Source organism: Muscardinus avellanarius (assembly GCF_963383645.1).
Source record: "Muscardinus avellanarius genome assembly, chromosome: 3".
NCBI lineage: Eukaryota > Metazoa > Chordata > Mammalia > Rodentia > Gliridae > Muscardinus > Muscardinus avellanarius.
Window position 1 is genome coordinate 32,677,974 of NC_137788.1, and position 16,829 is coordinate 32,694,802.

Sequence of the window (16,829 nt, forward strand, 5' to 3'; positions counted from 1 at the left end):
AAATGACTCCATTAGGGGCTCATTATCATGTATAGAGTAAAATCCAAACTCATCTTGTCACTTGACAAGACCAACTTAGAAAATTTTAAATCAAAATTATATTATTTTAAAAGGTAAAATATCATTGTAATGCATAAAGCAAAAATAATCTTTCCTAGCCATTTCCTTTTAGTCATTTCTACTACTTTTTTTTCCTTTTTTCTTTTTCTTTTTTTTGGCATTGGAGATTGAACCTGGGGCATTCTACCTCTGAGCTGTAGCCCCAACCCTTCTCAAAAAAAAAAAAAAATTTTTTTTTTTTGAAACAAGGTCTTGCTAAACTGCTGGGGCTGGCCTTGAATGCCTGATCCTCCTGCCTCAGAATCTCAACTATTGAAATTACAGAAATCACCCACTATGCCTAGTTTTACCTTGTCGCTTATTGTTCCCAGCCTTACAGGCATTTAGTAGAAAGAGAAAGCTGAAACTTAACGGGGGATTCTGGTGATGGAATTGAACACATACAATTTATGTTTGTGACCATTTGTTTACTTACTTTGGGTTCATCAAATATTTGTTGATACTTCTTATTTTCTGTGGGGGTATGTGTCATTTTCTTATTTCTTTTGTTTTTTTGGTACTGGGGATTGAACCCTGGAGAATTCTACCCTCCGAGCTATATCCCCAGCCCTTTTTTTTTTTTGGCGGTGGAACTCAGGGACATTGTACCTCTGAGCTACACCCCCAGCCCTATTTTTTATTCTTTATTTTGAAACAGTATCACACTAAGTTGCAGAGGACCTCACTAAGTAACTGAGACTGGCCGCTAACCTGCAGTCTTTCTGTCTCAGCCTCCCAAGTACTGAGGATACAAGTGTGTACTACCACGCTCAGCTCCATTTTTCTATTTCTTTTTCTTTGTGATACTGGAGATGAAACCCAGGGATACCGCACCTCCAAACTACACCTCCAGCCCTATTTTTTTTTTTTTATTCTTTATTTTGAAACAGGGTCTCACTAAGTTGCAAAGGGCCTCACTAAGTAGCTGAGGCTATCTGCAAACCATGTTCCTCCTGTCTCAGCCTCCTGAATGCTGGGGTTTCAAGTGCATGCCACCATGCCACCACACCGGCTCCATTTTTCTATTTTTTTTTTGCTGTCACTTTTCTTATGTTTCTGAAAGGAGCAAAGGTAACTAAAGTTGGGCAGAAGCTAATCTTGCCAGGCCGTCCCTCCACCCCGTGTCCTAGTGTCACTGTATTTCTCTTTCCCGTTCTCTCCTTCTGGAATGTCTGTTCTTCTTATTTTAGATTGTTGAAATCCTAGGTATTTTTCTAGGTCCAGTTTATGTGCCTCATTTACGGAAACAGGTTTTTATTTCTCTGACTGGAAATGACCATTTCATTAAGTTTCTAAAATTTCATTCCTAAGTTCTTGTAGTCTTGCCACTCTCACAGCAGAGTGGGTATTGCTTTATGTGAAAATTATTTATAGCTGGGCATGGTGGCGCACGCTTGTAATCCCAGCATTTGGGAGGCTGAGACAGGAGGATCACGGTTCGAGGACAGCCTCAGCTACTTAGGCCTTTTGCAACTCAGTGAGGCCCTGTTTTAAAATAAAGAATAAAAGATTGAGGCTATAGCTTGGAGGTAGAATGCCCCTGGGTTCCATCCTCAGTTTTGCCAAAAAAAAAAAAAAAAAGTTTACTTATCATTTCCTTAGTAGATTGTCAGCTCTTAAAGGGCAGTATAAGACAGTCTTTGTAATATTTTTTGCTATTAATAACATGACAGTAATACTTGGGAGGCTGGGACAGGAGAATCACTGGTTTGAGGCCAGCCTCAGCTACTTAGTAAGGCCCTCTGCAACTTAGTGAGACACTATTTCAAAATAAAGAATAAAAAATAGGGCTGGGGATTTATTTATTTATTTATTTATTTATTTATTTATTTATTTATTTATTTTTGCAGAACTAGGACTTGAACCCAGGGGCATTCTACCTTCGAGCTACACCCCCAGCCCTATTTTTTATTCCTTATTTTAAAACATGGTTTCATTAAGTTGGGGAGGGCCTCACCAAGTAGCTGAGGCTGACCGTGAACCTGTGATCCTCTTGTCTCAGCCTCCCAAGTACTGGAATTACTAGGATGTGCCACCACATCCAGGCTCTGGGGTTCTCCTGTTGTGCCCCCCAAGTTACAAGTGTGTACCACCACCCAGCTCACAGAATTTAGAGCCGGAAGTAATGTAGAGATCTAGGATGTCAACTCATCTGTGAATGAGTAAACGTATCTGGTGTGGATAGATGATCCTCAAGTCATGTAATAGGCTAGGAACAGAACTGGAGCTATGATCATCTCTCCTGTTCTCTAACTGCTAAATGCACGGATAAAATCTCATATAGATAGATAGATATTCTGGTTAATCCAAGGTTAACCAGAAAGCATTTTATTTGTTTCATTCTTATTGAAAACTTTGTAACTACCTTTTTGGCTTTAGTAGTTAGGTATGCCATAGGTTATTTCTTTCCTGTTTTCTCCTTTCTCTCTTTCTTGCTCTCCTTTATTTCCTCCCTTTCTTCCTATTAAATCAGAAGTTTAAATATTCTGGATTTTGTCAAAAACTGAGTCAGGTAATGCTTTTCTTGCAAGAGACAGAAAGATCAGAGACCCAAGGATTGATTATGAGTAAGAAAAATTGTAGGCAACTATACCGTTTACTTCAACGGTCCTGACTTCAAGAAACAAACAAAAACACACACAAAATGGTAGATGTATTTAGGGCAGTCCTTTTTCTATGACAGTAGACCTGTTTAGGTCCTAATTAATAAAAATGTTGGTGTTTGACAGTTCATCAGAGTATTGCTCAAAGTACCTTTGAAGTAAATTGTCTGTGTCAAAGCTTGCCCTCCATTTTCTCTCCCTTACCTAGCTCTTGGCAGCTATTGCAGGATTTTTAAGCCAGATTTGTAGATTGTTCCAGGGAGTCCATACTCCAGGAAAATCTGTTGGAGAAGGCTGAGCTGTAACCATTGTCTGTCTAGGAGTTGTTGGGCATCAAGTGTGCCAGTCACTGGTGAATAAAGCTGACATCATCCTTTTCCTCTGGGCCCCTGATCATGGATGAGCAGGTACAGAAGAGGCTGTCCCTTCCTTCCTCTGACATTTGGCTTTCCCGCAGGGCTTTGCTCCTTGGTGTGAAGGCGGGCCATCTCTGATGGTGGGACTGGCTTGCAGCCTCCACTGAACAGAGCTGTTGCTAAACACTGGATGGTGGGGGAAACCGACCACTCGCCTGTGTGGGGCTCTGCCTCATGTTCCATCCCCAGACCAGAAAACAACAACAACAACAACAACAACAACAACAACAACAACAACAAAAAGTAGAAGCTGTGGTCGGGTGTGGTGTGGCCGGGTGTGGTGGCGCACGCTTGTAACCCCAGTATTTGGGAGGCTGAGACAGGGGGATCGCAGATGGCAGACAGCCTCAGCTACTTAGGCCCTCTGCAACTCAGTGAGACCCTGTTTCAAGATAAAGGATAAAAAATAGGACCTGGGGTGTAGCTTGTAGGTAGAATGCCCCTGGCTTCCATCCCCAGTACCACAAAAACAAACAAAACAGTTGACGCTGTGGTCTCCAGAGGTGGGAGAGGAAGGGTCTGTCGCACTCCCTGTGCATCTCTGCCTTTGCTTGTTCCCACATTGCCACCTGCTGCCAGTAGAGGGAATTTTTAAAAACTCAGAGTCCCTGCAGGGGGCTGAGAGGAACTGTTTTCAAGGTGGGCCACGTGTACAAGTTTAAAACTTGTACCCAGATTTCCTTCTATGACTTGTTCAGTCAGAGGCTGCTGGGAAGATGCAGTGGGGAGGCATACTCATGGGCCACACTGCTGGAGTGAGTCAGCCTCGGGAGTGGAGAGCTGCAGGGTGCTGGGGGTGTGGGGTGCCCTGGCTGCTGCTTCTCTGAGTGCTCTTTTCTCTCCACACACTCATCACAAAGCCATAAATCCTGGGGGTCCAGAGGGCAGCCGTTAAGCCAGCCACATTTATGGTGATCCTGTTTCCCATGAAAGGAATGAACTGACCGGGCCCAGCATTGTTGTCTTCTATGTTACGGGTGTATATAGGCATAAGACAAGCTTGAGCTTGTATGAAGACTCCATGTATGAGCATTTCCCTAGAATAAAAGTAACACAGGAGCTCTTGTCTTGGTTGTAAAATTCAGTTTTCTGTATCTTTGTCCAGTAGGGGTCACTGGGGGTTTAGACTCTAAAGAGAGACAGACATTAGTTCTATAGTAGACCAGTCGAATTCCTTGCCTTTGTTGTGGCATCACTGCACATTGAGTGCTATTCTTTTTAAACATTAGAGCAGAAACAAAAGATGTGTACTTGTATTAAAAGTCGAAGAAAAGATTATTTCAGATACTAGGTGAAGAATCGAGGCCAAGATAGAATTGGCTTTATGAGTAAGATTTGAGAAGTGGCCAGGCGTGATGGCACATGCCTATAATCCCAGTACTTGAGAGGATGAGACAGGAGGCTGGCAGGTTTGAGGCCAGCCTTAGCAATTTAGCAAGACCCTGTTTCAAAATAGAAAGCACCTGGGTTCAATCCCCAGCACCAAATTAAAAAAAAAATAATTAGCTGGGCATATGGCGGTGCATGCCTGTAATCCTAGTCCTTGGGAAGCCGAGACAGGATTCAGGTTCGAGGAGAGCCTCAGTAACACAGAGAGCTTCTCCACACCACGGGAGCCCTCTTTCCAAAGAAATTTTCTTTTCTTTTTTTGTGGTACTGAGAATGGTGGAACCCAGGGGCACTCTACCTCTGAGCTACACCTCCAGCCCTATTTTTTAATCCTTTATTTTGAAGCAGGGTCTCACTAAGTTGTGGAGGGCCTCTCTCAGTAGCTGAGGCTGTCCATGAACCTGCCTTCCAAATACTGGGATTACAAGTGTGCACCATCATGTCTGGCTGCAAATAAAAATTTAAAAGATAGGTCTGGACTTATAGCTTGGAGGTAGAATACCCCTGGGCCCCTGGGCTCAATTCCTAGTGCCATCACCCCCCCCCCAAAAAAAAAAAAGGAAGAAAGAAAGAAAGAAGTGAAATGGGGAAGTAAAATTATTTATTAAGCACCCAAGGTATGCCGAGGTATTTTACAAATACAAATATTCCTTATTTAATCTTAATAATCACTTTGAGAAACAGGTGATTTTTATGTACATTGCACATATTAGTAAACCTAAGTGCAGAAATAGTAAGTGGCTTCCCCTAGGGTCTCAAACTATGAAGCAGCGCTGCTAGGATAGTAAAGCGTGTTTCATGTGGCTTCGGTCCTTGCACTCTTGGTCAGGGGTTATGAGAGCAGAAAGTTTCTTTAGACAGGAAGCAGAGCCTGGTTGTAGGCTCTTCTGAGAAAGACTCAAATATTATTTGTGAATTAGAGTCCTGTCTAGGCAGCAGGAGTCAGCGGTGGAAAGAAGCTGACAGGTCTGCCTTTATCTTCCAGTGGCAAATTCCTCCTTTTCATTTAAGGTTACTGCCAAGGTCTAAAAAACTGTCTTACAAAGATCTAATATTGGGTGTTTGTGGGTAAAGCCTGGTTTCCATGGATAAATACTATAAGTCTGTCTCTTTTATGATGGCTTGGGTTCTTCTTTTTGGGTGGTACTGGGGTTGAGCCCAGGGACAGTCTACCTCTGAGGACCTTCACCTCTTTTTGTGTGTGTGTGTGTGTGTGTGTGTGTGTGTGTGTGTGGTGGTACTGGGGTTCCTGGAAGCCCTTCTACCTCCGGGCTACACTCCCAGACCTATTTTTACATTTTTATTTGGAAACAGGGTCTCCTAAGTCAGCGCGCGCGGCTGGCTTCGAACCTGTGCGATCCTCCTGTCTCTGCCTCCCAAGCGCGGGGGTTACAAGTGTGCGCCACCACGCCCGGCCCTTCACCTCTTTTATTTCAAGACAGGGTCTCATTAAGTTGCTGAAAGTCTCACTACATTGCTGGCGCTGCCCTGGAACCTGTGTTCCTCCTGTCACAGCCTCCCAGTCAGTGGGATTAAAGGTATGTGCACGACGCCTGGCTTTGGGCTCTTTCTCTGAGCCTTGAGTGTGGCAACCTGTTGGCAAGCAAAAGCCTACCAGCTTACCTCATTGTTGAACTCGGGGTCCCTTTGTCAGCTGTATGGCCATATAAGAAACTCATGCAAGCTGGGCGTGGTGGCGCACGCTTGTAATCCCAGCGTTCGGGAGGCTGAGACCGGAGGATCGAGGTTCGCGACCAGCCTCAGCTAATTAGTGAGGCCTCTGCAATTCAGTGAGACCCTCTTTCAAAATATAGAATAAAAAACAGGGCTAGGGGTGTAGCTCAGAGGTAGAATGCTCCTGGCTTCCATCTTCAGTAACACACACACACACACACACACACACACACACACACACCCAACAAAAAACAACTTATGCCCATTCTGCCTTTTTATGTTGAAGATGTCTCAAGAAAACTAAAGTTGGTCACTTGTTGCTTTAGCAGACCACACTACAGGGCATTTCCAATTCAGAGCATCTTTTGTTTTTATTTGGAAAAGCATTTTAAAAATCATTCAGGCTGGGCAGGAATAAGATGCTGCTGGCCCTTACTGTGCCTTCACTGTAATGAGGAGCCTTTCTGGACAGGATAACAGTCCCTGGACTGTTCAGGAGCAACCCCCAGAGGCAGGGCCTCTACTCTTCCCCATGCATTTAAGTTGTGAGGCTCTTCATGTATTTAAGACGAACACTACCAGTGTTTCCTGGAAAAAAATTAATAGCTAGATCTTACTGTTTTGTTAAGGAAATGGTGAGAATTCCTTATGGCCATTGAGGTTGGCGGGACACTCCTGTCCTTTTCCTTTCTGAAGCAGTGGCACTGCGCGCATCTTCACCTCTTCGCTGGGCTGGTGGCTCCGAGCTATTGAGTGTCTTCCACTTCACCTTTCCTCCTACCATGGACTGCTGAAGATGAGTTGATACTCTGCTCGGGGGTATAGGCTCTGTGCAGTCATGACAATTAAATAGTTAACATTAGCGAGGTAATGCTTTTTCAGTAGTTAACATTACTGTGTGCCAAATATTGCACACATTTTTCTGCTTAATCCTGACTGTGATGTAATGAGGCAGCTTTATTGTCTCTAGGGATGAGGAAACTGATGCAAGAGATTAAGTACTTGGGAGGCTGAGTTAGGAGGATCGCAGGTTTGAGGCTAGCCTCAGCAACTAAGCAAGGCTCTCAGCAACTTAGTGAGACCTTATATCAAAATAAAGAATAAAATAGGCCGAGGGGTGTAGCTGAGAGGTAAAACATGACCCTGGGTTCAGTCTCCGGTATGGCCAAAAAAGGATTAAGTAATTGGTTCAGAGATGCATTGCTAGAAATGGTGAGATCAGAATTTGAATCTAGGTTTGGCTACCAGATGATGTTAATCTCAGAGTCCCTGGCAGAGAGGCACATGAGTTGAAGAGTTGGGTTTCTACCCTACACTTTAGCTTTCCTTTCCTTTTTTAAGCAAAAGAGCTTCAGTTGCTGAGCTGGACAGGAAGGCCATCTAGTTTGGATGTTGGACAAGATATGTATCTGGAAAGATTTCCAGAATAAAATTTCTGAATTAATAGATTGGCTTCTGGCCAGACACAGTGGTGTGCGCCTGGCTACCGGGAAGGCTGAGACAGGAGGATCGCACGTTTGAGGCCAGACTGGCAACTTTGTGAGAGAGAGACTGCTTCAAAATGAAAAATAAAAAGGGCTAAGGGTGTAGCTCAGTGGTAAAGCTTCCCTGGGTTTGATCCCTAATAGTGCGCGTGAGTACACACACGCACGCACGCACGCACGCACACACTTCTTCCTATCTCCAAGAAAAAGCAAAATTTATGCTTGTTTTCTAGAAATCACTTTCCCCCTAATCTCCCAGGTAGATTTGGAAGTTCACTGTTGTAGGTAGTTTTGCTCTTTGTTTGTTGGGGCGTGCTACCTATGGGCCTAGCTAGAAGAATATTTTGAGTTATTCCTGCCATAAGTGAGCAGTTTTTCCAGGCACTTGCTGTCTGCTGTATGTTTTTGTGGGCAAAGTAAATGCATTCCCAGAGGAATGTTTATATTATGGGATTCTGGGAATGTTCATGGCTTGCTGGACTCAGTTTTGGTCTTTCTAGTGTGTTCCCTCTCCCTGTATTTCTTAGCACACAATACTCTTTAGACTCTCTTGTTCATTAATCACTCATTCCACAAATATTCAGTCACAATGATATTGTAAAGCAGAGCAGACATTTCATCTTGCTCCAAAAAACTTAGTCTAGCCAGGACACACCCTTGTAATCCCAGCATGCGGGAGGCTGAGACAGGAGGATCACAGTTTGAGGCCAGCCTCAGCTACTTAGTGAGGCCCTTTGCAACTCAGTGAGACCCCGTTTCAAAGTAAGGAAGAAAAAATAGGGCTGGGGATGTTTCAAATAAAAAAATAGCCCAGAGTAGCTGGGCGTGGTGGCCCACGCTTGTAATTCCAGTGCTTAGGAGGCTGAAACAGGAGGATCGCACAGGTTCAAAGCCAGCCTCAGCTACTGAGTGAGGCGCTTGGCAACTTAGTGAGACCCTGTTTCCAAATAAAGTATAAAATAGGTATGGGAGTATAGCCTGGAAATAAATCCCTGAGTTCCACCCCCAGTATCACCAAAATATAAAATAAATAAATAAATAAATAAATGGTCAGAGTAGGATGCCCCTGGATTCCATCCCCAGTACCAGAAAAATAATTGATATAGTAAGGGATTAAAAATATGTCAGCCTGGGCCTGGTGGCACACGCTTGTAATCTTAGCACACGGGAGGCTGAGACCAGAGGATCACAGGTTTGTGGCCAGCCTCAGCTACTTAGTGAGGCCCTCCGCAACTGTTGAAACCTTGTTTCACAATAAGGAATAAAAAAATAGGGCTGAGGTTGTAGCTCAGAGGTAGAATGCTCCTGGGTTCACTCCGCAGTACCACAAAAAAAGAAAAAATATGTGCTCAGGTCAGGATGGTGGCACATGTCTGTAATCCCAGTACTTGGGAGGCTGAGGTAGAAGGATCAAAGGTTTGAGGACAGCCTCAAAAACTTAGTGAGACTTTCAGCAACCTCGTGAGACCCTGTTTCAAAATAAAAAGTACAATAGGCTGAGGGTGTAGCTTGGGATTCAACTCCTGGTACCAAGAAAAACAAACAAACAAAAAACCCCACTCAGCTGTATTATAAAGTAAAGACATCGTAAGAGAAAAACAGATAAAGTATAATCAAGACTTGTGTGTGTATGTGTGCATATTTGTATGTATTATGTGTAGACACACGCACAGACACCTGTGTCTGGGTTTTTTTTTGTGTGTGTGTGTGGTACTGAGGGTGGAACCCAGGGGCTTTTCTACCTCCAGGCTATACTTCCAGGCCTATTTTATACTTTATTTGGAAACAGGGTCTCACTAAGTTGCTGAGGCTGGCTTCGAACCTATGTGATCCTCCTGGCTCAGCCTCCCAAGCGCTGGGATTACAAGCATGTGCCGCCACGCCTGGCTCTATGTCTGGATTTGAATTTGCATACTGGATTATAATTACCATGTTACTATAATGCTACTGACAGCTAGGTTAACTGAGCAAGAAATGGGGAGGTTTTACTTTGCTGTATCCAGTCACACTTAGGTATGTAGAATATTTTTGTAGATGTTCTGGTTCTGGGCCTTTGCATGTTCGTTTTTGCTAAGCCTTTGCGAGGCAGAGTCACGTCCTAATTAACTTCTGGGAAGCCTACATCGCTGCCTATTTGCAGATAGATGCCTCATGTTCCCATGGGAGGAGACAGATGACAGGTTCAGGGCCAAGCCTTAATACCTGGACACTGCTAGTCCCAGGAACCCAAGATCTCCAGTCCCATCACCCATATGCCATCAGTCTTCTACCAAATTTATGATTTCAGGTATTTTTATTAAAGACATCTATCTAGTTACAGCATCCCCCCCCCCCCAGTTTTTGGTCTTTTATTTATGATAAGTCTTAACTTTTTAGTCTGTGCCTGCTGAAATTCTGATGCTTGTGGGTAACAGTATTTTGAGACCAAGTAAAACTGCGTGGCAGTTTGAATAAACAGTATACCGTCACTGTCTTGCTTTGCTCTCAGTAGAAACATTAAAGAGATTCCGGGTGTGTCTTGTATTGAGACAACTTGTGGGTAACAGTTGTGGGAGACCATACTAAATTCCCCGAGTGAAGAAATTTCAGTGTTCAGTCTAAAAGTCTTAATAAAGTTCTGAGTCTTCTGCCTACATGGCATCTTTGATTGCTTGCGCCCTGCTTAGTTTGCTGTTAGCAAGGGATATCCTGGGGGTGGTTGGGGATCAGCTTAGTGTGACTTTAAATGGCCTGTTCTTTATATAATAAATGATCTCTAAAAGAAAAGTAGCCACTCCCTCCTGCAGCCTCTAACCACTTCCTGTAAATGATAGCACAGATCCACTTTGGTTTTACTGAGTGAGACATCTAGTTTATATTCACAAAGGCAGTTCTCTTCTCTCTTTGTTTACACACACACAGCCATCAAACAAGCACTTTCTACCTGGCATATGTCGGAACGGGATATGTCCAATGTATAGTATGCCATCTTAAAATCTTTGGACTGAATTATTTAGGATATCTTTCATTTTTTTCTCAAATAAGAAAAGTAGATTCAGAATGTATCATTTTTGGAATGTTTTAATTGGTCATTAGCCAGGCATGGTGGCACATGCTTGTAATCCCAGCGTTTGGGAGGCTGAGACCAAAGGATCGTAGTTCGTGGACAGCCTCAGCTACTTAGTGAGGGCCTCTGCAACTCAGACCCGGTTTCAAAATAAAGAATAATAATAATAAAAAAAAATAGGGCAGGAGGTGTAGCTCGGAGGTCAAATGCCCTGGTTCCACTCCCAGACCTGCCAAAAAAAAAAAAAAAAAAAAAAAAAAATTGGTGATTGATTTTAAATCCAGAGCTTTACGAAAGACACTGTAGATGCAGAGATGACTGCAATAGCCCTCTTACTATGGAGGAACAGATGCTCCTGGACTGAACCCAGGGGCATCCTACCTTTGCACTACACTCCCAGCTCTTTTTTGTTTTGAAGCAGGAATTCCTAGGTTGCTGAGAGTTACACTATGTTGCAGATGCTGCCCTCAAACCTGAGATCCTCCTGTTTTAGCCTCCCAAGTACTAGAATTTACAGGTATGTGCCACCATGCCCAGCTAAGAATACAGCCTTCTTCTAACACCCAGAAATTAATAAAGAGCTCATTTGTTAGAAAGGCGAGGCTGTAATGTAACCCTTACCTTCCCTAGTTGGAGGGTTCTGGACGTCACAGGGCATTAGACGTACTCCTGGAGCGCATCAGTAATATGTGTCCACAGTGTACTTAGTAAAATATTTCTTCAGGGAGAAACAGGAAGCAGCAAGACAGCAGTACCATAAGTCCTTTGCATGTTTAACTTAGGTCTGGTAAACCTCGACCCTGCCCTTTAATGTATTTTATGTTGATTAATTTTGTTGAAGAATGTTTCATATGTAGTAAAAGTAGCTCTTTTAGTTGTGTAGTTTAGTCATTTTGGGCATATCTATGTAGTAGTGGAACCCCTACCATAATTAACACACAGAACATTTTTAGTACCCCTTTCAGGTCTCGTTGACCCTTTGTAGTTAGTTCTTTTCCATATCAGTTTGGGAAAATTGCCACACAGTTTTCTAGAGTGGTTGTGCCAGTTTATACCCCACCAGCAGTGTCTGAGGGTCTTGTTGCGAGACTTGGCGTTACCAGTCCTTTTTTTTTTTTTTTTTAACTTGAGCTGTTCTAGTTGGTGTGTAGTGGTGACGTGGTTTCAGTTGCTGCTACAACATCCAAGTTGAGCTTTCATTTGTAAGCAGGCCCTGGCTTTATGGAAGACTGTGTGTGTGTGTGTGTGTGTGTGTGTGTGTGTGTGTGTGTGTGTGTGTGTGAGTTCCCAACGGGCAGCGGATCTAGGTGGCCTTTTCAACCCTTACAAAGTACCCTCCCACTTGTACCTGTAGAGAATTTCACAGTCCAGCTGCCTGGGGGTCAGGGCTGTGTCTGGGGCCTGTGCACCTCTCTGTGGCCATGGAAGGGCTTGTATGCCCTGGTGCACTTTGCCTCCTCCCCACAAGAGGTTCCCTAGTGCTTCTGTGACATTTTCTTCTGTCCCGAAGTCTGGCATTCCAACCAGGCGGGAATGGAAAGTTAAGGATGACGTCCTCCCGTGCCCTCCCTTCTTGTGGAAGAGCCCGAGGTTGGTTAAGCTGAACGGAGGATGCCAAAGATAGAGGTTTGAGTTGGCTCGACACTGGCTTAGGCTCCTTTCTCACTCCTCGAGCCTCCCCCCCCCTCCCCTCCCCCGGCCAGTGGCTTCCTGGGCTTTGTCTGAGATACACTGTACAGTTTTAGTCTAGTAACCACTGCTTGCTGGAAAACAGTCAGAGGCGGGATGGAGGAGAAGCTGCCAGGAAGTTTCTGACCCCACTAAGCTGCAGGCCTCTGCTGATAAAACAGGACAGCGCTAACCTCAGGAGAAAGGCATCCAGAGCCAGTGCTGAGCTGCCCTGTGGCTAACTCAGGGGAGGAGAAAGGCCGGCCAGCTGGGAAATGCCTCTCTTAGATTCGTCCTATTTGCCACCAACCATCTTTATTTTGACTCACGTTCTTGGAATTGCTGGTGTTCTCTACTGGAAGAGATGTGCCAGAGACAGAGCAGGTAACGATGACGGGTGCCTGGTTCTTTAATCTGCTGTGGGGCTGTGAGGGTGGGGTAGGCTGTGGGGGAGGTCTTCTCACTTGGCTTTTCTTAAAGGGCCAGTATACTTTTCAGCTTGGGTGCTGTCAGACATAAGAGTGTGGAGAAAAGTGAGAAATGGGATGTCATGGCTCACTTAGGGATCCAAACTCCTTCCTGTTGTTTGAGGCTATCTGGCTGCAGGGTACTGGTTAAATGAGGTGATGTCTGATCTCATAGCTGGAGGGAAGTGGCCGCTGTGCGGCTTTGTGTTGGAGAATCAAGTCCTTCTCTTTATTTTCTCAACCTTAAAATGATTTTTAGATCCTTGTTTTTAACCAAACATATGGTAACCATCATCATCCTCTAGGTATAGATATGGAAAGACTCATGAGCTGGAGAATTTTCTTGATTTGTTGTATTTTGGGATGAGAAAAGAAGGAGGAAGGGTCAGTAGGAGGAAAAGGTGGAGTGGTGTCCTTGGGAGGTGCGCCCTGGACACTGGGTCCCCTGCTTTGATTTGACTGATACTCTTCCTTTCCCTGGGGCAGCTGCAGGGTTTAGGTGTGTGTATCTAAGTCATCCTCTTCAAAGCTAGGAAGTTAATTCTTCTCTCCAGGGCTCTGATTATTAATTAATTAATTAATTAATTAATTTTTGCTGGGTGTGGTGGTAAATCTGTAATCCCAGTACTTGGGAAGCTGAGACAGGAAGATCACAGGTTAAAATGAGCCTCAGCATCATCCTCAGGTCATCCTCAGCAACCTCAAGACCCTGGTTTTTTGGTTTTTTTTTTTTTTTTTTTTTTTTTGGTGGTACTGGGGATGGAACCCAGGGGCATTTAAGCTACACCCTGAACCCTATTTTTTATTCTTTATTTGGAAATACGGTCTCACTAAGTTGTGGAGGGCCTCACTAACTAGCTGAGGCTGGCCGTGAACCTGGATTCTCCTGTCTCAGCCTCCCAAATGCTGGGATTACAAGCGTGCTTCACCACGCCTGGCTTCAAGACCCAGTTTTGAAACAAAATCATAAAAGGGCTGGGGGTACAACCCGAAAGTAGAATGCTCCTGGGTTCAATCTCCAGTACTACTACCACCACCACCACCACCACCACCACCACCAAAAAAAAAAAAAAGTCATCAGAATCCTCTTTCCTCCCATAGTGCTACTAATTACATTATATTCCATGGACTTCTACCTGCCTAGTGTAGGGATCAGCTCCAAATTTAGCTGATTTTTTTTTTGGGGGGGGCAGTACTGGAAATGGAACCCAGGGGCAGTCTACCTCTGAGCTACACCGCCAGCCCTATTTTTTTTTTTTTTCTTAATTTGAAATGGTCTCACTGAGTTGCGGAGGGCCTCACTAAATAGCTGAGGCTGGCCATGAACTGGAGTCCTCCTATGTCAGCCTCCCAAATGCTGGGATAACAAGCACACACCACCATGCACCGGGTTAAATTTAGCTGATTCTGAGTCACCAGAGTTGAGGATTAATAAGGTCTGACTCTCTGGAGTACACCTTCAATGCCTTCTGTGACTATCAGCTCACTGTCTCTCTGCTGAGGTGTTTAGATACTTGTTACTCTGTCTCTTATAAGTTAAGATCGAGAGTTGATAACTTCTAGCTAAGCTTTCTATTAAAAGTTTGTAAGTGTGTGACAAAATTAGAATTAGATTCAGTCATTCCCCAGTAATTCGCAGAAAAACTTTTGACTAAATATTCAGATTCCAGCCTGTGTCTCCATCAGCAGAAACAGACATACACTTAGAAATATGTTTGCTTATATGGTAGTTTTTTAAAAGGTGCCCCAAGCTGGGCACGGTGGTGCCTGCCAGTGATCCCAGTACGTGGGAGGCTGAGACAGACCTGCAGGTTCAAGATAGCCTAAGTAACTAGTGAGACTCTCATCAGCCTAGCAAGACCCTGCTTCAAAATAAAATAGGACTGGGAGTTGTAACTTGGCGGTACCCCCAAAAGGCTTTTCTATATTTGAGCTTAGAATAGAAAGGACAGACAGGTTTGAGTTATTTGAGCCTATTATTTATGATGGACAGGTTGCTTAATTCCCCTGGACTTCAAATTTCTAGTCTGAGAAGAAGACTAAGGTCTCCAATTTTCTATGATTCTGGCACTGCAAACATCTGGCCTGTATTTGGAGGTGATAGGGAATTGTGGTTGAGAGCAGGTCTAGCACCTGGAGTCAGACTGTCTGTATTTTTATCTTAATTCTGTTCCTATTGGCTAAATAACATTAATCTATCTGAGCCTGTTTTCTCCTCTGTAAAATGGGTTTAATAAATGTTTCATGGTTCTTTTGAGTTCTTAGAACACATTTTGCAGGTGGTAAATGACTAAATAATTGTTTCCTTTCATTATAATTTTCTACAAAAGATATCGTTGAAGACATATATCTTCCTATGGGTTTCTGGGACAAAATCTTTCTTTTCTTTTTGTTTTTCTTTTCTTTCTTTTCTTTTTTGTGGTACTGGGGATTGCACCCAGGGGCATTCTACCTCCAAGCTACACCCTCAGTCCTATTTTTTTATTCTCATTCTCATTCTCATTCTCTCTCTCTCCTCTCTCCTCTCTCCTCTCTCCTCTCTCCTCTCTCCTCTCTCCTCTCTCCTCTCTCTCCTCTCTCTCCTCTCTCTCCTCTTTGGCGATATTGGGGATGGAACCCTTCTACCTGCGGGCTATGCTCCCAGACCTATTTTATATTTTTATTTGGAAACAGGGTCTCTTAAGCCAGCACGGCTGACTTGCGAACCTGCGCAATCCTCCTTTCTTCCCAAGCTTGGGGATTTCAAGCCTGCACCACCACGCCTGGCTTATTCTTTATTTTGAAACAGGGTCTCACTGACTTGCAAAGTAGCTGAGGCTGTTCACTAACCATAATCCTCATCTCAGCCTCCCAAATGCTGGGATTACAAGCATGTGCCACCACAACCGGCTAAAATACAACTTTATAGTTGAAAATTAAGAAAGATAACAGAAACAGTGTTGGAGTATTTAAAAAGTTAGCAATAGATTATGAAATATTGTCTTAATAAAGAATGACTTCTGTTTCTGCTTTTACATTCTTAATAGTGGGTGATTTGGGGCATTTTTGAAAGGAAATTAATTTTTCATATTGTTATAAGAAAACCAGTAGCTGTAAATTGTCAGCCGACTTCTAGCCATATGTCTAAATTTTGGCTCAAGCACCTGCTTACCATTTAAAGATCTTTTGGTGACTACCAGATTTACCTTTTCCTACCTTTAACCTTTTTTTTCTTAGTACTGGGGATCGAACCCAGAGATATCCTACCTCTGAGCTATACTCCCAGGCCTATTTTCTTTTTTGTTTTGAAATAGGGTCTCACTAAATTGTGGAGGGCCTCACCAAGGTTCTCAGACTGGCTACAAATCAATGATCCCCCTGTCTCAGCATCCCAAGTTCTAGGATTACAGGTATGCTGCCACTGTGTCCAACTCCTGCCTTTAATGTAAAATGATGAAAAGTTGGGTAAAAAAGGAGTGGCCTAGATAAGCTCCCATCCCATCTCTAGATAATGAGGAGCTGACTGTCCTAATACCGGTGCCATCATCAGCAGCTTTCCCTCGAAGCTGAGGACCTACTGAGCAGCAGGAAAGGCTTGACTCGGTCTGCAGGGTGTTTAAGGGAAAACTGCACAGATGCCAGAGGAGTGGGTAGGCCCCGTTCTTCAAGCTTTGCCCAGTAATGATTATTTTGATTTTTGTCTTTTTAAAGTTATTTTTCTATTTTGATTTTTGGAGACTGCCAAATTATTTAGTGTTTCTGGAAGTTACTCCATGCGCTCTTCTAGGATGTGCCCGAAATCTCCAGTCAGTCACAGATTGAACCTAGGGGGCTTTCTATCACTGAGCTACATTCCCAGCCCTTCCCATTTCTTTTTTTAATCTTGAAACTATGTCTCACTAAGTCGCCTTCAACTTCTGATCCTCCAGCCTCAGCTCTGAGTAGCTGGGGCCCCGGATCTGCACTACCACAGGGCTGCGTTTTATCTCTCAGTCTTCCCAAGA

At 43.8% G+C, this 16,829-nt stretch overlaps 1 protein-coding gene across 3 annotated transcripts in view; it reads left to right on the plus strand.

Annotated features, from left to right (window-relative positions):
* Window positions 1-16,829, plus strand: part of MACF1 (microtubule actin crosslinking factor 1) — a gene marked incomplete at both ends in the record, with an annotated part of 419,220 nt that overhangs the window by 111,590 nt on the left and 290,801 nt on the right. The window contains one exon of one of the 3 annotated variants that reach the window (XM_080692741.1): window positions 12,655-12,763. The exons of the other annotated variants lie outside the window; for them this stretch is intronic. Within the exon in view, the coding sequence (XP_080548867.1) occupies window positions 12,655-12,763 (109 nt within the window). Of the gene's footprint in view, window positions 1-12,654; window positions 12,764-16,829 lie in introns of those variants that run through there. 3 annotated transcript variants of the gene reach the window in all.